The 22,999-nt window shown below is 50.8% G+C and overlaps 1 protein-coding gene across 1 annotated transcript in view; it reads right to left on the bottom strand.

Annotated features, from left to right (window-relative positions):
* Positions 1 to 22,999, bottom strand: part of LOC146829392 (uncharacterized) — a 434,028-nt gene that overhangs the window by 297,688 nt on the left and 113,341 nt on the right. Inside the window, exons 4-6 of the mRNA XM_085608055.1 lie at positions 2,226 to 2,445; positions 1,999 to 2,141; positions 985 to 1,156 (exon numbers count right to left, since the gene is read on the bottom strand). Of these exons, the coding sequence (XP_085464181.1) occupies positions 985 to 1,156; positions 1,999 to 2,141; positions 2,226 to 2,445 (535 nt within the window). The remainder of the gene's footprint in view (positions 1 to 984; positions 1,157 to 1,998; positions 2,142 to 2,225; positions 2,446 to 22,999) is intronic.

Raw genomic sequence — 22,999 nt, 5'->3', positions numbered from 1 at the left:
GAAAACGGTGTATAGTGCCCGGGGGCGGCCTAAGAAATGGCATAAGATATGGGGGCGATGGAACCAGTATAGGGGTGATATATGTCTGCCCCCGGTCACTGAACCGTTAGAGGAGCAACTTTCCCCGCAGCTTCACTTCCAACTTGGGATTTTTATGATGATTATATGCTAGAACGTTAGCGCCTCTGCTTCTCCCTCATCCACTCGACCGGTGGTTTTGTTCTGACTTTGGAAATGGGGCCTCGCCCCCGTCGGGAACCGGCACGAGTTCACTGTGTATACTGCCTTGCTTGTGTTATTTACTTTAGGTTGTTTAAAAAAAAGGAACCTTTGTTTTTCCTGTACCAGAGCTGTGAACACTTCCATGTGTTGTTCTTAATTGGATGCCGAACCTCCGGGATGTCGGCTGAATAGCTGTGTTCCAGACTGGCATAAATAAAGGTTTTTATTTAAAAAAAAAGAATGTTCAAAGCAAATGGTCCACTTGTGATCTATAAAACGGGAGTGGACATTCATTTTTCATTGGGCTACCAGTCTATGCCATACCTCTTATTGTTATAACAATAATAATGCTACATAGGCAAAGAAACCGGAGTATCACCGGGAGTTAAAACAAACTCATACTGAACTCCTGTCCAAGAAACCCAGGCTAGTGCATTACTTTTTCCAGATGACCTTGGAGTGGTGGTGAGATATAAACTCTCTACCACCCATAATTACAAACCTTCTTCCACTAAGCTTCTTACCCACCAACCACAAACCACCCTCACCTCTACCAGCATCAATGCTCAAAAATGTCCCCAAGCCACTCCAACTGAATCATGGTTTTGCAGCCAGCTAAAGGCCAATCAGATTTATGCTACTTTTAATGTCATGTTACTTGAGATAACTGTGGTAATTTTGGTGTTTAACGCTGAGTAGATACAAAGCCATGTGGTAACTATTAATTATGAGCGGAAATACCAATAATACATTGAGTCTTACTTTGGATTTGCAGTCAGTGCATCTTCAGTAGATTGTGAAGGTACTTCTTGGTCTCTTTCTGTTGGGAAATTACTGTCTGAACATTGCTGTGTTGCTGGTGGGTCAATTTTCATGATCAACATTTGATTGAGAAAATCCGGATCAGACAGAGTTTGCATTGTGGGCTTCAACACTAAACAAATCAAAAATGATTAGTGGTTTATTGGATCTGAACACAGTTGCTGTTTATCCCCAAAACTTTTTTTATAATAAGTATAAAAACACTTATATAGTGGAGGCTAAGGGTCTGATTACGAATGCTATTTAGATGCTATTTATCCGAAGTGATAAATAATGATACCATGGGGTACATTATTTATTGGATGGGTTAAAGAACACCTATTACAGGTTGGTGGGGAATAACATGCCAATTTTGGTGTTTAACGCACCAAAATCTGCATGGTACGGTAAATAGCATATCATATTCCCCTGTTAAATTTCGGCAGGTTTGACCTGTCGAACTTTAACAATAGTCGAGGCATTTAATGCATCTAATAATTATCGGATATGTAAAATACCTACCAACTCGTAATTCCGACCCATGCGCAAATAGGTGTTTATGCATGGGTCAGAATATACCAACCACCTCGTAATCAGGGCCCACACAATCTGTTCCAACATCCTTTCAATGGCGGTCTTTCCGACATGAAAAGGCTGTTGGAAAGGAATATCGTAATCCCGACGGTGGTGCCTATCTCGGCACCGCCTCCATTCGGGATAACAATTCTGACCCGTCGCCCCGACTGTATCACTGATCTTGTCAGAGGCAGCAGTGGTCTTTTCCCCGACCACCTAGGGTCAAACCACCAGGATTGTAATCCAGCGGTCAGCCCAAAGGCCTGTCATACTGTCACCGACAGCCTGTCGGTGTGCGGTCTGACTGACATCAAAATCAGCCCCAAAGTGTGCCAATAACCTCACAGATATGAGCTTACGCTATACAAAAACACAAATTAAAAATTAATAATAAAATACCTTTCAGTGCTAGAATCTCAATCAAAAGGCACTTTGTGGGTTGTGACTGGGTCAGTGACGAAGGTAACAAGTAAGTTATGAGCTCTTCTGCGTATCGCCGGAAAAAAGCTATTTTCTTTGCTTCGGTTTCCAGTATCGTCTTCCTGTTAACAAACATTGAAACACATAATCAAACTTTAACAAAAAGACCAGGCATGTTTGTAAAAATTATTGTTCAGTGTCCATACCTCGGGCTCTTCTTATTGTTACATCTTTGCAAGTGATGTGTCAAAGTGTTGATAAGGCCAACCACGACCTGGGTACTCTTGAGATGCGCAGTTTTTCTTTGTATTACTTCGATGACCTCCGATAGTTCCTTCTGCAGGACCTGATAGAGAGGCTGCTCCTGTGCGGGCTCAGGGGCATCAATCCACACCAATATGCACTGGGCATAAATGCAGGCAAACACTTGAACCAAAAACACAAGAAAATAGGTCTGGCCTAGGCAAGCTGATGGGAAGGTTACTTACATTTTTATATTTTTTTATTGTAAGCATATAACCAATATAAAAAGGAAATAATATGCTGTCAGCTAAACATGGCTGCCTTATGCAATAACATTTTTTTTTACATTTAAAAAACATTTGTTGAATCAGCAGTTTTATAAGTGATGTTAGACAACAAACCTTTCAAGTTGGGTTACGTATGATACTATTATTATTATTATTACTATGCGGTATACTCTACTGTTAAAGTGCCCTAAAGAAGGGAACAGAGGGGCCAAAAGTATTATTAAATGACCTCCTGAGGGACGAAACGGCTTTAGTCATGTCCCATTGTGTGGAGTTAAAAAGTACAGGGAGATATTTTGCCCCATAATCACGGGTGTAGCCTCATGGGGGGTGTTTGGGTGTTACATCCCCCTAAAAAAATGTATTATTTAGTAAACAGTTGGCTACAGGAGATTCCAGTCGGGTATGGTAAGGTGTCTGTCGGATTTCACAGGGGATTTGTAATACTCATTCAGACAAAAACAAACCTACCCTCTTCTGTTTTGAAGGTCTTAAAACAAGGGTATTTTACAAAATACTGTGTTTTAAGTACCCTTCACAATCTGCACTCCTTTCCCTTTCCCTTTCCATTGCCCTAAAGGTCCCCCTCAAGCACTGCTTCTCATATAATGATTAACATGATAGCCCAGCGTGTTTGTCAGAAAATCTGAAGCTCACACCCCCGTCATAACTGACCAAGCTACGCCCCTGCCCATAATAGTGTAATACAGTGACGGCCGACACAGATAAGGAGTGGTGGGGTGGGTTAAAAATAAATTTACAAAAATAAAAGACTTAATTACCTGGTGATGCTGGCCACTTTGAGCTCCTCTGTTCCTGGCCCCAGCAGTCCCTTGGACAGCATCACGGACTCACCATTCAATCCCCGAACTGCTCTCAAGCATGAGAGAAGCATGGGAATTGGCCTGAGAGGGCTGGATAAATGCTCGCTCAGGCACTTGGAGTCTGTGCTGTTTCTTCAACCCGGCTGTGCAATACAGCTGGGTTGGAGAAACCTAAGTGTGTGTGTCAGTTTGGCCGGCCTGAGACAGCCGATCAAACTGACATGCGCACTTAAAAGTGCACCTACCACTCCTCCTCTCATGTCCCTGCCCCGCCCTGCACATGCTGGCTCAGCTAGCAGCTGGAAAATAAAACAATAATTAAATATTGTTTTATTTTTCAGTTGCTGGCTCTGAGCCAGTGGGGCAATGCTCCCATGCCATTGTGGAAGAGCAGCCACTGGGATAATATACACAGAGGCATTTCAAGAGCTTCCCCTCATGAAGAGAAGCAGTCCACAGTGGCACACAACAAGAGCAGTGTGAGAAGAAGCCCTACAATGAAGCACGTCACCCTTTGGGTGGTTGAGGCTTTTTGTTGTATAAAAGATAAATTTGGTCATCCAATACTTAAGGGATAGAACACATATACATTCCCTTTTTACTGTTTTATGCCCTGGAGTACTTGATGATTGTTGTTGAATATTTGGGAGTGTGCACTCTGGATGGTTCCTCCCCTCTCCTCTAAGTTAATAGTAACACAGACTAAATTACCACATCAAGTTCTCTGGAAAGCGGAGAAAGCATTCATGAGTTCAACATAATCGGACAAACTCATGCAACATGTTCTGTGCTTGACACAAAAAGTATTTGACCGAGTGAAATGGGGCTACCCATTTAGAACTTAAGTTTCACTGAGTCTAGGTCACAGTTTTGGATCCAAAGGCAAATGGCTGTATATAAACCCAATGGTAGCAGAGGCTTGCAGCAGACCCACCTCATCCGTCTTTCTGATTGGAAGTGCCACCAGACAAGAATTCCCACTTTCCCCAAAACTTTTTAAAATGGCCCTTGAACCCTTGGCGATTGCGATTGCCATTAGGCAAAACAAAGATATTCTGGGAGTCCCTACCCCGGCTGGAGAAACTAAGGCATTTTCCGATGCGCTTTGCCAGTCCAGAAACTTCTTTCCCACAACTCACACACTTAATTTTGAGGTTCTCTGCATTTTCAGAGTATGGTATCAAATGGGAGAAATGTGAAGTGATGCCCCTGAAGAGACAAACTACAGTGGCCTCTATGGGCACTCATCCTTTTCGTTGGGCACCATACAAGCTTAAGTATCTGGGGCTATTCCTGAATCCGGCTATTGAAAGCATGATGAAAGACAATCTGAACCCCTAACTATATATATTTGCAATGTTGCCCCTATGCATACTTAAGGGAATTATGGTGTTGGAATTATTCATGACAGTGAAACAATTTGTGAGGGAGGGGAGAAAACCTAGGTTGAAAATGCACAAACTCTATACTACTGCGCATAGCGGAGGCCTAAGATCAGCACAAATGGAATACTAGTCAATATCGTTTCGGTTGGCTCCATTGTGTTCTTGACACCACTGAAACGCAGAGGTGGGAAAATAGAATGTTGAAAGGCATGGGGGATCTTAGCGCATCTGTCAGCCAGATATGAACAATGTGCTTAGGCTTTGTGTAGTCACTCAAAGTGGAGGGAGACAATGGGTAAAGTGGGCTGACCCACTGCTCTATGCAACTCTTGAAGTCACAGAATGAGGTGGGAAGGCTTTTAAACACTGGCTGGTAAATCAACAATCTATGCCACAAGCAAAATGTGTCAGAGGGGTGTAATGCACCTCTTACGTATGCTCCGTAGTGTGCCAGCTGAGCACCACAGTAAGAACAGCAGCATTGGCGGTAGGGCAATGGGCGCTAGCAGGGAGAAGTCTAACGGGACACCTACACATAACTACATTGTTTATATTACATATTTTTTTTATTAAGCACAGTTATGAAAACAGCAGTGCTGCACAGACTGCACTGGTGCAAACAAAAGTGATACAGTGCACTTGCCGATATAGCTCACACAAATTGCCTGCAAAATGGTAGGGGATACAGTGCCTAGTGACAGTCTAAGCAACCTCAAAGTGTTTACACGTGCACTAAGCCCCATTTAGAACCCTTCTGCATAGAGGGGCGTGGTCTGGCCACAAACGGCGATGGCCGCTTGACCCAGGAGCTCTGGGCGAGGATGTACCCTGGAAGGCGGTCGCAGAGTCTCCCATCATGCGGGGACTGATTCTTCTTGTTGCCCCGCCTTTCCAGCCAAATGCGACACCGCCACCGACCCTGCGGCGGTAACAGATGTTGGCAGGGAGCCTGTGGACCTCCTCTCCTGGTCCGGAGCTTGGGGTCAACAAGGCCTACGCCGTGGGTCGGAGCCTCAGCCCACAGCATCGAGAGGGACCCGGCCGGGCCGATAGTCAGTGGGCCGCTTCACCAGCACTAACCGACAAATATATGATGTTACAACGCATGCAATTAAAACGCATGCTTTTACAACGCAGTCTTTACATCACAACTACCATTACATTGCATGATTTTACAGCGCATGCCATTTTAACAAATTTTTAAAAACTACCATTACAACACATTCCATTACAAACGTATACCATTACAACTCATACCATTACAACGCATAATCCTTTTAGGGAAACAGTAGGGTAAGTGTTGGATAGTGTAGGGGTAAAAATTACTGAGTGTTGGATAGTGTAGGGGTAAAAATTACTGTTCCCATGTACCCAAAACCCATACCCACCCAAATACTAAAAAAATCTCCATTACTTACCCTGTAATGGCATGCGTTGTAATGGCATGCGTTGTAATGGCATGCGTTGTAATGGCATGCGTTGTAATGGCATGCGTTGTAGTGACATGCATTGTAATGGCATGCGATGTAAAGGCAGTTGCGTTGTAACAGTTGCATTGTAAAGGTAGGTTGCGATGTTTCCCCTAACCAACAGCAACCGCTTGTCCCCGGGCGGCGTATCTCACACTTCCTCTGCCCCGCCCAGAATGGACAGCGCCTGAGCCCAACAGTAGACGCTGCCCACGACCATCATACCTACTCGAGGGACTGTTCCTCTGCAAGCTGGACCTCAACATAAGCCGAGCCTCCACCAACAAACTCCATGACGCTCCTGATAACCACGTGGCCGGGCTGGTAGTAAGTAACCCCCCCGGAGGGCGGAGTGACAGGGGGTGTTGAAATAGAAAATGCTTTTGGTCAACTTCCCCTTGCAATGTACAATTTAAGTTAGCATTTGTGGCACCACTTTGCCTTCAGCTGTGACTTTGTACTGTGACTGAAACTAAGCCTCTGTCTCATTCTGTTTGCCTCAGCAGAAAGCAGCCTCAATGTTATTTTTCTTATTCTCCAAGGCTGAGCTTCGCTGCACTAATGAATAGACTGTTGTCATTACATACCTTTCTCGTTAGAATAGGCCTGCTCCCACCATTAGAGTGGCGGGCACGGGCAGGGTAACCTTGAAACTGAGATAGCATGTACCCGGTCTCAAGATTGCAGCTCATCCCTCTTTTTCTCCTTTGTTCACCAGCTACTAACTGGAAAATTCCAGTCTGGGCATGTCTTTGGGAGTATAGGAAATGAATATGCTACTTACCAGTATGCATCTGTTCTTGGCATGTAGGGCTGCTGACATTCATATCTGTGCATAGATCGCCGCCTAGTGTTGGGTCCGGATGTTTGCACGTTGTTGTCCTGGAAGAGTCTTCGAAGTATCACGAGATAGGTGACTCCTCCCCTGGACCACAGTGCGCATGGGCATCCTCTCCATCCTTAGATTGTTTTTCGCCATTGTGGCAGTGATGGAGTAGATACAGTAAGTGATGACCATGCTAAACAGTAATTCTGAGAGCTGCAGCTGCTACAGGCGCCGGGGAGGAGGGAGGGCGATATGAATGTCAGCAGCCCTACATGCCAAGAACAGATGCATACTGGTAAGTAGCATATTCAGTTCGAGGCATGTGGGCTGCTGAATTCATATCTGTGCATAGAATACATAGCAGTACCTCCTATTAGCGGCGGCTACCAGTGCCAGCTGCAGCAGTCTGAAAAAAAGTTTTGAGAACAGCCTGTCCTACAGCTGCCTGCTGTTTTGAGTGTACATCTACACAGTAGTGTTTGGTAAACGTATGTATAGTGGACCATGTGGCTGCTCTACATATTTCCTGTAAAGGAATGTTTCCCAGGAAAGCCATGGACGCCCCTAACTTTCGTGTTGAGTGGGCTCGTGGGGGAATTGTTAATGTGCGTTTAGCTTTTTGATAGCAAATTTGAATACATTTAACGATCCATCTGGCTATACCTGCTTTGGAAATAGCGTTGCCCTTGTGTTGTGGAGAAAAGGCAACGAAAAGTTGTTTTGTCTTCCTAAAGTTTTTAGTTCTGTCTATATAGTACATGAGGGCCCTCTTTACATCTAGTGTATGGAGCATTCTCTCAGCGACATTTTGTGGATTTTGAAAGAAAACAGGCAGTTCAATAGTTTGATTCAGGTGGAACTGAGATATTACTTTAGGCATGAATTTGGGGTTGGTACGTAGTACGACCCTGTTTGCGTGAACCTGTATGAATGGCTCTTGAATGGTTAGTGCCTGGAGTTCACTAACTCTTCTTAACGAAGTGATCGCTACTAGGAAAGCTACTTTCCAGGTGAGGAATTGAATCTCACATGAGTGGAGAGGTTCGAAGGGTGGACCCATCAGTCTGGTGAGGACCAAGTTGAGGTTCCACACCGGTGCTGGTGGGTGTCTTGGGGGAATTACTCGTTTAAGTCCCTCCAAGAAGGCTTTGATGGCAGGCACTCTGAATAAAGAGAGGTGCTGCCTGTTTTGGAGATAGGCTGCTATTGCGGATAAATGGATACGTATTGAGGTGTATGCGAGATTGCATTGGTATAGGTGTAAGAGGTAACAGATAATGTTTTGAATGGATGCGTCTAGCGGGTTAATGTCATTGTTGTTGCAGTAAATGACAAACCTCTTCCATTTAGCCGCATAGCAAGCTCTGGTAGTGGGTCTCCTGGCCTCCTTGATGATCTCCATACAGTCAGGTGGCAGGTTTAGGTAGCCAAACTCTAAGACTTCAGGAGCCAGATTGCCAGGTTCAGCTGTTGCGGATCTGGGTGCTGAATTTCGCCATGGTTCTGCGTTAAAAGTGCGTTTTTGATCCGCAGCGTTTGATGCGGCACCACGGAAAGTTCTAGAAAGGTGGTGTACCATGGTTGGCGCGCCCATGTGGGAGCAACTAGAATGAGTGTCAGTGAGTGCTGTCGCAGTTTGCGTGCCACCAGCGGTATTAACGGTGCTGGGGGAAAAGCGTACGCAAATCTGCCGGACCAGTTCATCCATATCGCATTGCCCTGCGACTGTGGATGTGGGAACCTGGCGGCAAAGCTTTGGCATTTTGCGTTTTCGTTTGTGGCGAATAGGTCTATCTCTGGATGACCCCACTGTTGGAAGTACGGTTGGAGAACGGACGGGTGTAGTTCCCACTCGTGCATCTGGTGGCTGTGTCTGCTGAGCAGATCCGCCATCTGGTTGTCCTTGCCGGGGAGGTGTTCCGCCATGAGGAATATGTTCCTCTGAATGGCCCACTTCCACATGCTCTGAGCCAGATGAGACAACTGTGGAGAGTGTGTTCCTCCCTGCTTCTGTATGTAGTACATGGCAGTCATGTTGTCCGTCCGGATCAACACGACTTTGTTGCACAAGTGTACTTTGAATGCCTTCATGGCTAGGAAGATTGCCATCAGTTCTAGAATGTTGATGTGCATCTTCTTTTGTTGTGTTGTCCATAGTCCCTGCACTGTGTAATTGAGTACATGAGCTCCCCATCCCTGGAGAGAGGCGTCCGCCGTCAGTATTATTTGTGGAACAGGCTCTTGGAACGGTCGGCCCTTGCAAAGGTTTTGTGGATTCCACCAATGCAGAGAGTTGTATGCCCGACCGCTCACCAACACTAGGTCTTTCAACTGTGAGTCTGATTCCATTGACGTGCCAAGCACTCCTGAAGCGGGCACATATGTAGTCTCGCGTGCGGGACTATGAAAATGCAGGAGGCCATCATGCCTATCAACTGCATGAACACTCGCGCAGGAAGGGAGTGTTGAGGTTTGAACTTTGAGATCAGCAATTGCATGCTGTTGATCCTCACTAAATTTGGCTGAGCTGTGGCTGCCAGAGTGTTTATGGTCGCGCCCAGGTACTGTCGTACGTGTGCGGGTTGGTGATGTGATTTTGGGTAATTTAGTGAGAATCCCAGACTGTGAAGAAGGTGAATGGTGAGGGACATGTGGCTGGCGCATTGCTGGGCTGACTTTGCTTGAACAAGCCAGTCGTCCAAGTAAGGGTAGACGTGAATGTGTTGTCTCCGTAGATGTGCAGCCACTGTAGCTAGGCACTTGGTGAAAACTCTGGGTGCTGTTGTCACACCGAAGGGGAGGACTTTGAATTGATAGTGCTGTCCCTGAATAGTGAACCTGAGATATTTCCTGTGTGATGGGTGTATGGGTATGTGGAAGTAGCATCTTTGAGGTCTAGTGTGGCTAGGAAGTCTCCCTGGCTGAGCAGCGGGAGAACCTGCTGTAGGGTGAGCATATGGAAATGCTCAATCAATCAATCAAGGAATTTGTATCGCGCACTACTCACCCGGAAGGGTCTCAAGGCGCTTGGGGGAGGGGGTCTGCTACTGCTCGAACAGCCAGGTCTTGAGCTGTTTCCTGAAGGCGAGGTGGTCCTGGGTCAGCCGCAGGTGGACGGGCAGGGAGTTCCATGTCTTAGCCGCCAGGTAGGAGAAGGATCTTCCTCCGGCGGTGGCTCTCTGGATGCGAGGGACGACGGCGAGGGCGAGGTTCGCGGATCGTAGCTGTCGGGTGGGCGTGTAGAAGGTCAGGCGGTCGTTGAGGTACCTTGGGCCCAGGTCGTGGAGGGATTTGTGTGCGTGGGTGAGGAGTCTGAACATGATCCTCTTGTTGACAGGGAGCCAGTGCAGGTCTCTCAGGTGGCTCGAGATGTAGCTGCGTCGGGGGGCGTCCAGGATGAGACGGGCGGAGGCGTTCTGGATACGCTGAAGTCTTTTCTGAAGCTTGGCTGTTGTACCGGCGTAGAGGGTGTTTCCGTAGTCTAGTCTGCTGGTGACGAGGGCCTGGGTGACAGTCTTCCTGGTCTCGGTCGGGATCCATCTGAAGATCTTGCGGAGCATGCGGAGGTTGTGGACGCAAGATGAGGAGACGGCGTTGACTTGTCTGGTCATCGATAGGGAGGAGTCCAGGATGACGCCCAAGTTGCGTGCGTGGTCCGTTGGCTTGGGTGCGGTGCCCAGGGCCGGGGGCCACCAGGAGTCGTCCCATGCGGAGGGCGACGGTCCCAGGATGAGGACTTCTGTCTTGTCCGTGTTCAACTTCAGGCGGCTGATGTTCATCCATTCGGCGACATCTTTCATCCCTTCGTGTAGGTCGGCTTTGGCGGTGTCGGGGTCTCTGGTGAGGGAGAGAATCAGCTGGGTGTCATCGGCGTAGGAAATGATGTTGAGGTTGTGTTGGCGTGCGATGGCAGCGAGGGGTTTCATGTAGATGTTGAAGAGAGTGGGGCTGAGCGATGATCCTTGCGGGACGCCGCAGATGACTTCGGTGGCCTCAGAGCGGAACGGAGGGAGGCGTACTCTCTGTGTTCTGCCGGAGAGGTATGAGATGATCCATTCCAGAGCAATCCCCTGGATGCCGGTGTCGTTGAGGCGTTGGACTAGGGTGCGGTGGCAGACAGTGTCAAATGCTGCGGAGAGGTCAAGGAGGATGAGTGCCGCTGTTTCACCTTTGTCGAGCAGGGCTCGGATGTCGTCGGTGGCTGCGATGAGGGCGGTCTCGGTGCTGTGGTTGGCTCTGAATCCGGATTGCGATGGGTCGAGGGATCCGTTCGTCTCGAGGAAGGCGGCCAGCTGCTTGTTGACGACCTTCTCGATGACTTTGGCAGGGAATGGAAGGAGCGAGATAGGGCGGAAGTTCTTGAGGTCGGTCGGTCCGCAGTTGGTTTCTTCAGTAGTGCGCTGAGCTCGGCGTGCTTCCAGCTCTCCGGGAAGGTGGCTGTGTCGAAGGAGGCGTTGATGATGTCTCGGAGGTGGGGTGCGATGGTAGAGGCGGCCTTGTTGAAGACATGGTGGGGGCATGGGTCGGTCGGAGATCCGGAGTGGATGGTGTTCATCATGCGTGTCGTGTCTTCGAGGGTCACTTTGGTCCATGTCTGGAGGATAGCGGCGGGGTGCGTAGGTTCGGTCGATGGGTGCGGGGGTGGAGCGCCGAAACTGTTGTGGATGTCGGCGATCTTGCGGTGGAAGTACGAGGCGAGGGAGTCGCAGAGGTCCTGCGAGGGAGTGATGTCGTTGTTGCCGGTGCTGGGGTTGGAGAACTCCTTGACGATGTTGAAGAGCTCCTTGCTGTCATGGGCGTTCTTGTCCAGTCGTTCCTTCAAAGATTTCTTCTTGGTGGTGCGGATGAGCTGGTGATGTCTGCGGGTGGCGAGTTTGAGGGCGGTCATGTTGTCGGTGGTCTTGTCGAGGAGCCAGGCCTTCTCGAGGGTGCGGCAGGCCTTCTTGGAGTCCTTGAGTTCGTCAGTGAACCAGGGGGCCTTCTTGCTTCTGGGCCTGGTGAGTGGGTTCTTCAGTGGGGCGAGGTCGTTGGCACAGGAGGTCAGCCATTGCGTGAGGTCGAGGGCTGCTGTGTTAGGGTCCGTTGTCCTGACCGGTGGGTTCTGGCTGAGGGAGGTGGTGAGCTGGTCGACGGTGATCTTGCTCCAGTTTCTGTGGGGAACCTGCTTCGGGTGGTGCTGGACCGTGTTCTTCTTGAAGCTGAAGTGGACGCAGCTGTGGTCAGTCCAGTGGAGTCCGGTGCAGTGGCTGAAGGTGATGTGCTTGCTGGATGAGAAGAGGGGGTCGAGTGTGTGGCCGGCGTAGTGGGTGGGGGTGTTGACCAGTTGCTGGAGTCCGAGGTTGGCGAGGTTGTCCAGCAGGGTGGTCATGTTGCGGTCGTTGTTGTTCTCCAGGTGGAAGTTGAGGTCCCCGAGGAGGATGTAGTCGGTGGAGGGGAGGGCGTGAGGGCTGATGAAGTCCGTGACGTCTTCGCAGAACTGTGCGCGTGGTCCCGGGGGTCTGTAGATGAGGGTGCCTCTGAGGGTAGTCTTGGGGTCGGTGTGGATCTGGAAGTGCAGGTGTTCGGCGGTGTTGAATGCGTCGGTGGAGTCAGTCGAGATGCGAATGGTGCTTTTGTGAGCGATGGCGATGCCCCCTCCGGTCTGGTTGTTGCGATCCCTCCTGATGATCTTGTAGCCGTCCGGGATGGCTATGGCGATGTCGGGGGCTGAGGAGTCGTTCATCCAGGTTTCCGTGAGGAAGGCGACGTCTGGAGATGCGGTGTCGAGGAGGTTCCAGAGTTCCACGGCGTGTCTGTGGACGGAGCGGGTGTTGATCAGGATGCACTTGAGGTGGTTGCTGTTGTCCGTCTTGGTGGGCGTGGTGCTTGTTCGGAGGCAGGAGAAGTTGCAGGATCGGCAGACGAAGGGTCCATGGGTGCGTCGCGGGGACGCTTGGTAGCATCCGGGGGCTCGGGCGGTTTTGAGTGCGATGAGCGTAGCGGAGTCGTAGGTCCTGCGGGGGGGCTGGCGGGCGCGGGGGCCAGGGGGTCTGGCGCTGGGCGCGGTCCAGGCGCGGACGGGCGCACCTTCGGCGCACATAAGGCGCGCCCGCTGCGCGCGTCCGCTGCGCGGTCGCGGAGGGGGTGACATAAATAAGGAGCCGGGAGGGAGGGTCAGCGGGAGGCGGGAGCGGGGTGGCCAATGGGCAGGGAGGGGGGGCGGGCCGGAGGTGGAGGCGGGAGTGGGAGGAGGCGCCTGGGGCAGCGGCGGCGGGAAAAACGGCGGGAAGCGGCGGAGCAGGCAGGAAGTCACCCGGTGCCCAGCGGATGTCAGCAGGTAGGAGGAGTGAAGGCAGCGGCGTGAGGAGCGGCCAGGAGGCAGCAGGCGTTACCTGGGAGGCGGGAGGCGGTGTCCGGAGGCAGGCAGCGGCATCAGGTAAGTGGCGGGAAAAAGATGCGGCGGGAAGAAGATGTGGAGATCAGGCGTCAGGCAGCGGAGGCAGGTAAGTGGCAGAGCAGTGGCGGGGAGCGTCCGTTCTCAAATGCTCTGAGAGAATGTAGTGGTTGAGGGGTCTCAGGTCTAGTATAGGTCTGAGTGACCCGTCCTTTTTTGGGATTAAGAAGTACAGAGAGTACACTCCTGTCCCCTGCTGGTTGACGGGCACGACCTCTATTGCGCCTTTTTGCAGCATGCTTAGCACTTCCTGCTGCAATAATGCTAAGTGCCCTACGGACATAGAACGGTGCTTTGGGGGTATGTTGGGAGGAGTGGAGGTTAATTCGAGACAGTAACCGTGTTGGATAATGTCCCTGACCCACATGTCTGTGGTGATGGTTTTCCACGTGGACAGGAACCGCTGGAGTCTCCCCCCGACAGGTGTTATGTGGTCGGGGGGAAGGGAGAGGGCGTCACTGTTTGTTTTTTGGGGAGGACCTGGTGTTGCCGTAACCACGTCCCCTGCCCTTGGTGCTGGAGCCACGATATCCACCTCTGTTGGTTTTATCATAGGTACTCTGTGTGCTCCCTTTAGTGTATTGCTGCTGTGACCCCTGGCTTCTAGCTGCTCCTCTATTCCCGGGGCGACGAAAGGAGCCACTACGAAATTGCTGCGTCTGCAGAGCCCCCATTGACTTCGCAGTGTCAGTGTCTTTTTTTATTTTTTCTAAGGTAGTGTCAACCTCGGGGCCGAATAAGTAGTCGGGGTTGACTGGCTGATTCAGGATGTTGTTTTGAATCTCTGGTTTGAATCCTGAGATTCTCAACCAGGCGTGTCGTCGTAACATGACGCTGGTGTTAATTGCCCTTGCTGCTGTGTCGGCAGCATCCAGTGCGCACTTAATGGATGCGTTGGTAAGGAGTTGTCCCTCTCTGATGAGGAGCTCCGCTGCCTCTTTGTATTCATCTGGCAGATGCTGGAGTAGCGATTCTAGCGTGTCGTAGTGTGAACGATCATAGCGGGCCAGGAGGGCTTGTGTATTGGCAATGCGCCAGATGTTTGCTGCTTGAGCTGCAATTCTTTTGCCTGAGGTCTCCAGCACCTTGGACTCCTTGTCTGGGGGAGGAGCATCACCTGTTGTTTGCGAATGGGCTCGTTTGCGAGCGTTGGCAACTACCATGGAGTCCAGAGGTAACTGACCTCTAATGTACATAGGAGCTCCGGGCGCAGGCGTGTACTTTTTTTCAATCCTGGGGTTGAGCACCCGTGCCCTGGTTGTTTCTTTGAAAATGTCCTTTGCAGGTTTGAGAACTCCTTTCAACATGGGCAGAGTTTTGACAGTTCTCTCGGAGGAGGTGAAAGTGTCCACTAAGAAGTCTTCCTCAACAGTGTCAGAGTGGAGTTGTACTCCATGATTGGCGGCAGCACGTTCTATGAGGGCATTGAAGGCAGCAGTGTCCTCTGTGGGAGATGTTTTCGCGCTGTAAAGCTGCGTGTCCTGGGTATCTGGTGCGGTACCCTGGTCTGTAGGGTCATCCCATGCCTGATCTGGGTCCTGCTGCTCATCAGGATCGACATCCCCAGGGTAGGTGGTATCATCGCCCATGTAGTCCTCCACTGCGTCCGTTTCGGAAGGCGTAGGAGAAAAGGACTGGGGATCCTGATAGGAGGTTTGCAAGCGTTCATACAGAACTGGTTCTGACTCTGCTGGCAATTTGTGCTTCAGAGGTATTCGGTAGGAGTCCAAGCTTTTCTCTGGCGTGATCTTCCGCTTGCAGAGCATCAGTCTACCAGTGTCGGCGTCGATGAATTGTGGCTGTGAAGGCTCAGAATGTGTGTGTCCAGTAGACGGGGACTGTGTCTGGCGGACACGTGTTCGGATCTCGAACATCGTCGGCTCCGCGGATGGCGGCAAACCAAAGGTGATGTTGGTTGGCGCCGAGGGTGCTTTTGGAGCCTTGTTTGTGTCGGGGCCTGACGTGGATCGGAGGGCTGCCCGTTCCCTGATGCGTTGCAACGACGCCGCGACTTGTCGCACTGAGAACGCCGAAGGTTCTTTGGTGCCGGTCGGTACTGTGGAGGTAGGCGTCGACTGCTTTAGAGCCACGGGGTCATCGATCCGAAGACAGGTATCAACGGTCGTTGGAGTCGACGACTTGGCGTGTGCCGCTGTCTTCGACGTGGACTCAGATGGAGTGGCCATTTTGACTTTGGTGGTCGGGGCCGACTGCTTCGGTGCCAGGGGCCGAGGCCGCTGCAGTGAGTTCGGCGCCGAAATCCCTCTTAGTGCGTTCGGAGCCGACGGCCTTTGCTAGCGTCGAAGGAGTGGAGGTCTTCGAGGGCTTCGAGCCGATCACGGCCAGTTTCACTTTTGGTTTCGGTGGAACTGGTGCGACGATTGGTTTCGGTTTCGTTGAAGGGAATCCAGTCGTCTTTGGTAATAATGGCTCGTGCGGGATGTTCGAGGCCGGGGCCGAAGAACTTTGGGATTGATCTCGGGTAAGGCCCGGAGGCGATCCCTCGACCTGAGCCGTAGAATGACGCACTTTGACGGCCTCCGTATCGACGGGTGGGCCTGGCTCTTCGCTAGAGCTATCTTCTTCGGCCCCAAAGGCCTCGTCGTAGTCTCCTACCTCGTCGTCGACTTCTTCCCTGTGAAAAAGCACTTCATCGTCGTCTTCCGATCGGGAATCGTGTTCGGAAGCGGGGCTGGAGTTTACATCTTCCACGCTCTCTACGTCCTCGTCCTCGGTGCTGAAGATGTTGGCCGGGGCAGGCACCGATTGCTGCGCTTCTAATCTCGCTGCCCGTCGATTCCGGAGAGTCTTCTTCGATCGGAATCGGGCACAGGCCATACATTTCGATTCATCGTGATCCGGTGAGAGACATTTGTTGCATACCGGGTGGACGTCGATGTGTGGGTATTTGGAGTGGCATAAAGGACACCGTTTGAATGGGGTCCTCGATTCCATCGCCGATGTAAGTTTGATGTTCGGATCAAACGGATCCGAAAGGCTGGAAGAAGTTTCTAAACTAATCAAGAAAGCAGTCGATACCGAACGGGAACAGTACCGACGAAAACTAAAGGCCTTTTGGCCTTAAACTGAATTGACCTAACTTGAGCTAAGATAAGCACATCCGAACCCAATGGCGGAAAAAAACAATCTAAGGATGGAGAGGATGCCCATGCGCACTGTGGTCCAGGGGAGGAGTCACCTATCTCGTGATACTTCGAAGACTCTTCCAGGACAACAACGTGCAAACATCCGGACCCAACACTAGGCGGTGATCCATGCACAGATATGAATTCAGCAGCCCACATGCCTCGAACTGTATATTACGTATTACCATGTTGGCGGGAGTCAGTCCCTCTGCAACAATCCAAGGAGGCTGGTCAGACTGGACTCCACTCGAGTGCATGACTAATAAATAACTTTGGTTTGTATTTTCTTCTGTCTGACCAACTCTTCATTTGTTTGGAAGGCTGAGAGGTGGTCGCGAGTGACCCGGGTGACCCAATTTGGGTCACTTCCTTCACGGGGCACCTCCTGGACACTATTATATGCCTTTCTCGTTGTTCTGTCACTGTTTCTGCTATACCAATGTTTGCTTAACATGTATTTAATTGTAACATGCTTTGTGTGCAGCCCCCTACTCCTTGCCCAATATGCGCACCCTCGCATCATCCTCCCACCTAGGGGTGGCACACAGATGTCCCCCCCAACTGTTCTCCACCCGATTGCTCCCCTGCCCCCAAACCCCATGCACTGCACGTGTAGTTTCCCAGTGGGCTCGTATAGGTGCACTCCGGCACATATCACTGTCACACCCCGGTGGGACACCCTACCCCCCTGACTGCCACACACCTCCCATTCTTGCCCCCCCACACAATTGCTTTTACCCTCGTGAGACCCTGTGCTCCACATGAATACATACACACCACACGCCCTTCAACCCCTGAAATTCTGGACAATCCATGGCCTCATGTATTATATTAAAAGGAAAAAGGTGCTCGCGCACCTGCAGGCCAAAAGAGCAGATGCAGCCCTCCTACAGGAGACAAATCTGGACGAGCTAAGAGCCGACAAACTGCATCGCGCCTGGGTGGGCAAAGTAATACATAGCAGCACCTCAACGCACTCCACAGTCGCAAATAGTCCACAGCGAACATGTGGAGTAGCGATTCACCTCCGCAAATCAAGTCGTCCATCACGGTGATGAAGACGTGGTCCAACCCGAATGGCAGATACGCGTTCGCAAAGCTGAGGGAGGGAGATAGGTCTCTATGTGTGGGTTCGGTATACACACCTATGGGCGGCAAACGTGCCTTCCTTCTCCAGTTATATTGTCTCCTTGTAGAGATCTGTGCATCTAAATACATCATCGGCGGGGTCTGGAACCTTACTCGCGATGCGGTTTTCTACAAGACAGGCCCCCTACATAAGTGAAAACGATGCAGATAGAGCCTTGATAGGGGATATCACCTCTGACCACAGCCTTGTCAATCATTGGTGTCAGTGCCACCCGACGGACAAGGGGTATACCTTCCTGTCCTCAGTACATGGCACACAATCCAGACTAGGCTATTTCCTCATCTACCATCCGACAGTGGCACTTGTTGAGGGAATCCCATATATTAGAAGCAGCCTTATCCAACCACTCCTCGGTCCTACAATCCTTGGATGTAGGCTTGACCTCCCCGGGTCATAAACCATAGCGCCTGAACATACAAAGATATTGCTACCTCCAGGGTAAAGAAAACTCTGAGCCCATATCTCTGCATACATGACAGATAACAAGCACTCCGGAGACTCCCACAGGGTACTCTGAGCGGCCACAAAGGCAACCCTCTGTGGCCAACTATTGAGAGAAGCAGGATTTCGGACCCAAGATTTGGTCAGAGGGAGTAGGTAGGCAGAGGTGGGGGGCACAGTAATGAGAGATGCTGCCATGGCAAATAAGCAAGCTTCTCTGTGTGGAGTTGGAGACACAGATCACCACCCTCAACCATCTTTACTCCTCCCACTCCACTGTACCCAACCACCACCGCCTGTAGCAGGCCTTTATGGCCCTCAACAGCCTTTACACCTCTTAAGACGGAGTATGCCCGCCAGCACATGAAAGGCAGGCACTTTGAGCAGGGGGAGAAGGCAGGCCACCTGCTAGCGGCCCAATTCTGGCAGCAGGAGGCTGGCATGGCCATACCGGCCATCAAGTCAATGAGCAGGGAGATACTCACCAACCCCAGGCCATTGTTAATGAGTTTGCGTTGTTCTACGGCACACTTTACACACCAGAGGCGCCGGCAGGAGAGGATCAGATTACCGCATTCCTTGAGAAGGTCGACCTCCCATGCTTAACAGACAAGGGCCAAGAGCTTCTAGCGGGGGACATTAGTAAGGAGAAGATTGTGGCAGCCATCTCCAAGCTACCCTGTCACAAAGCCCCAGGAGAGGCTCGCTTCTCGGCTGAATTCTGTCCATGGACAGGGGAGGCCGTAATCAACTCCCTCCATGCGGCCTTCCAAGAGGCAGAGCGGGTGGCCTCTTTGGGATTCCTCTCTAATAAAGCGGTGATCGCGGTCCTCCCCAAAACAGTTAGAGACCTTTTGCTGTGCGGTAGTCACAAGCATAATGGTGTCACGCTTAAAAGCGGTCCTCCCCCCCCCCATTCATAATTCACAAGTTGGCTTCGTACCGGGCCATTCCTACAGGAAACACCCAACAACCTCCGTGAACTGGCACATACTCTCTGGACCATCAGGAACTTACCGGAGGAGGCTGTGGCCCTATCCCTAGATGCCGAAAAGGTGTTCAACCGCATTGAGTGGGAGTATCTCTTTGCCACCATGAAAACGTGTGAACTGGAGGATCAGTTTATCACTAATGTCTGGCTGCTGTATGACTGACTGCCTGACGGCCCATGTCAACTGCAAAGGGTTAATCTCCAACCTCTTCTAGATCTGGAGGGGCACACGCCAAGGCTGCCCATTCTCTCCACTCCTATTTCTACTGGGAATGGAGCCTTTGGCCTCCATCATTCACCACTCCCCACTCATAGCTGGCATCCCCATTGCGGATGGTCTCTCCAAGATATATCTTTATGCCGACGACATCCTGCTCACACTGCAAGATCTTGGCAGCTCCCGTCTAGCGCTACTGGAAGTCACAGACGACTGTGCGACCTTGTCCCGTTACAAGGTAAAAAGGAACAATAGTGAAGCCCTTCCGCTGTCGACCTGCATCACAATGGCTCCTATACATGTATACCCATTCCGCTGGAGAGCCTCTCGGCTTAAGTACCTGGGCATCTTGGTCAACAGGGGCCTAACCGAGATAGTCAAGGACAACCTGATCCCCCTCATCACACAGATGAAACAGACTTTGAAAAATGGTCACTGCTGGGTTTTTCAATGTGGGGAAGGGCACACATGGTAAAGATGGTTACGCTACTGCACTTTACCTACACGCTGGGCATGCTCCCTGTCACGGTGCCACTGACCACGCTATGCCTCACTGACTCCCAGATCTGAGCCTTCATGTGAGTATCCACCTGGCCCCAACTAGCTGCAGCCAAACTTATGGCGCGTCGCTCCTGCAGCGGCCTGGGCTTACCGCCGGTTGAACACTATTCTTCGGCCCTACACCTTTCTCATCTCGCCTACTTACTGGTGGGTATCCTGGACCCCCCACAATGTGTTTGTACCGAACATTCACTTCTCACATGCAATGACAGACTCGGTCTTCTCTCGGGCTCACGAGCCCCAACCTGAACACCCACACCCAGTGTTGCAGACCATGTCTAAAGTCTGGCTCCCTGTCCTCTTCGGATCACCGACTACATAACAGGGAAATGCTGTGGGGTAATGACAGCCTCCGTATTGACGGCCTGATCCTCCGCTGGCCACGTTGGTTGAAGCGGGCATACATACCTTAGACCAGGTACTGCTGGACAGAGACCTGAAACCTTTCAACCTCCTGAAGGAGGAATTTGGCCTCCACCCACGACAGGCCTGGCAAAACCTGCAATTGCAACATTGCCTGCGCCGCCTGGGTCCCCGCCCATGGTCCCTGTCGTCCACACTGGTGGTGGAATACCTGCTCACATGGGACCGACATCAGGGTGTGATGTCGGGGCTTTACAACACACTCATGAACCACCACTTCTCACAACCCCTCTCCAGCAGCCTCCACATCAAGTGGTAGGACTGCCATCACATCACCATCGAGAAAGGACTGGCCTGAGGTTCTGGAAAGAAAAAGAACAATTGATGGACAGAATGCAGAACAATGTCATACCTTCACCCCAGTACAGAGATCTGAGCCTAAATACATCGTTTGTTTGCTCACCATGCCATTCCAGTTTGAACCCAGCCATATGCAAATCAGTCTTAACCCTGGGCCCAATGGGAACAGTCCAGCCAGAATTGCCAGGCCAGGTCCTCCCTGGACTGGAAACAAGCATCCTAGGACCGGTTTCGGGGTTTCACCCCTCATCAGCCAGAATAGCTTGACTCCAGTGGCATGGAGAGGAGGGGACCCACGCCTGGGCGTACCCGTCCCACTCCGGGTGACAACTGCAAAAAGAACAATTTATGGACAGAATGCAGAACAATGTCATACATTCACCCCAGTACAGAGATCTGGGCCTAAATCTATTGTTTGTTTGCTCAGCATGCCATTCCAATTTGAACCCAGCCATATGCAAATCAGTCTTGACCTTGCGCCCAATGGGAACAGTCCAGCCCGAACTGCCAGGCCAGGTCCTCCCTGGACTGGAAACATCAGCCAGGGTTCTGAAAGCCCTGGACAAAGTCGCCTGGGATTCCTGATTGAAATTCTGCTTGTTCAAATCAATCCATCAGTGGTACTGGACCCCACAAAAACTAGAAAGGGCTGGGCCCCTACCCCACTCGAACTGCTGGAGGTCTTGGCTACCCAATGCGACCTTACCCACAATCCTATGTGTTTGCCCTTCAATCCAATCCTTCTGGACCTACGTAGGGGACACCCTGGGGATGCCCATGCCCCTCCAGCCCCCCTGTACTCCTCCTATTATCCTCCTACACGATCTCAGAGGTTCCCCTGATATATCCCGACTGCCGCGCAGCCTTCTGCACACTGCAGTGTCCACAGCCAAGCTCTGCATCCTTCGCCAGTGGCGCTCACCCACACCCCCTTCTAAGGAAGCCTGGATGGTGGCAATGATATAGACGGCGTCCTATGAACGCGCCATCTATGGCATGCAAGACCAGACTGAGGTGTTCACCCAGACATGGGCGCCTTTCCTCCAGGATACTTCCTAAAGATGACCGCAATGACACTGACTCCCCCCTCGAACGTCAGTACACTAACACGTAGAATCCCCAATCCAAAATGGCCACAACGGAAAGGACTTCCTACTGCGAGTCCTTCCTCGTTTTCTATGCGGAAACACCCATTGATAACCGGCCCCTCGCCCGGGACACTTCAGTATGCGGTCCGTGAGGTTTGGCTCCAATAGGTGTACAAGAGTGTGGGTGTCCACGAACAAGTAAGTGGGGAAGCTTGGGAAGATCAGCCCGGCCCATTAAAATCCCGGAGATCGATTCCTTTTTTTCCCGTTTTTTCCTAAAAGGGCCTGCCACAGACACGGAGCCCGACGCCATTAACGACCTAATTTACCATTCTTCTAGGTGTACGAGATCTCCACACCCCCTCCGTTGACCATGAGGCACGTTGTTGCTTCTTAAAATGTATGTAATGTCTTGCAACAGTCAGTCTTGTATGTGTTTTATGTTGTGTCAGACGCATGAGGTTTTTTGCATTTTTTCCATTTTAATTCACTTCTCCGCACAGCGCCTGCATGGAGAATGTTCTTTATTTAACGTCTTCTTTTGAACCACATAGCGGCACATAAGAGTGAAGACTGTACCAACACTTGTGTGTAGTGTGATCACAATTGAATTGACAACAATGCCAATGATATTTTGTTCCTTTAATATATGTGTTTTATGTACCCTACAGATATTGCCTGACGTTTATTTACGTATGTATTACTTATAACGCATGCCTATTAGTTGCAGCATCTCACTTTTGCACCTTAATCAGGTCGACTAGGAGTGGTTTTCAAACTGGGCTGGTCCCGGTGTAGTCCTGAGGAAGAGCTGGGGGAAGCTCGAAACTAGTTGACTATATGCTAGGTACACCTATCCATTATAGTTAGGGCCTTTAGCATATCACCCCGTTTTTAATCCTATTAGCTAGGAGCAAGAATAAAATGTATTTGGCCCACTAGCTGATTATTTTAATTCACTTTTTCCCACTCCACTCCACTTTCACTTGCACTACACATAATCTGTACCTTTTAGTGCTCTGACGTAATCCGCAAGTCGCAGCACGCCTCAGCCCGTAGAGGACTGAGAGGACCCCAATGATGAAGCATGTCACCGTGGGGAAACCCTGGTGAGTGAGGGGACTCAAGAAAGAAAAAATCTTTTTCTTTCTCTCTTTTTGGTGGACTTCAGAATCCAATAGATTTCTGACACCTCT

Source organism: Triturus cristatus, chromosome 5_2 (genome assembly GCF_964204655.1).
Source record: "Triturus cristatus chromosome 5_2, aTriCri1.1, whole genome shotgun sequence".
NCBI classification, from domain to species: domain Eukaryota; kingdom Metazoa; phylum Chordata; class Amphibia; order Caudata; family Salamandridae; genus Triturus; species Triturus cristatus.
This window is presented reverse-complemented; position numbering and strand designations above follow the sequence as displayed.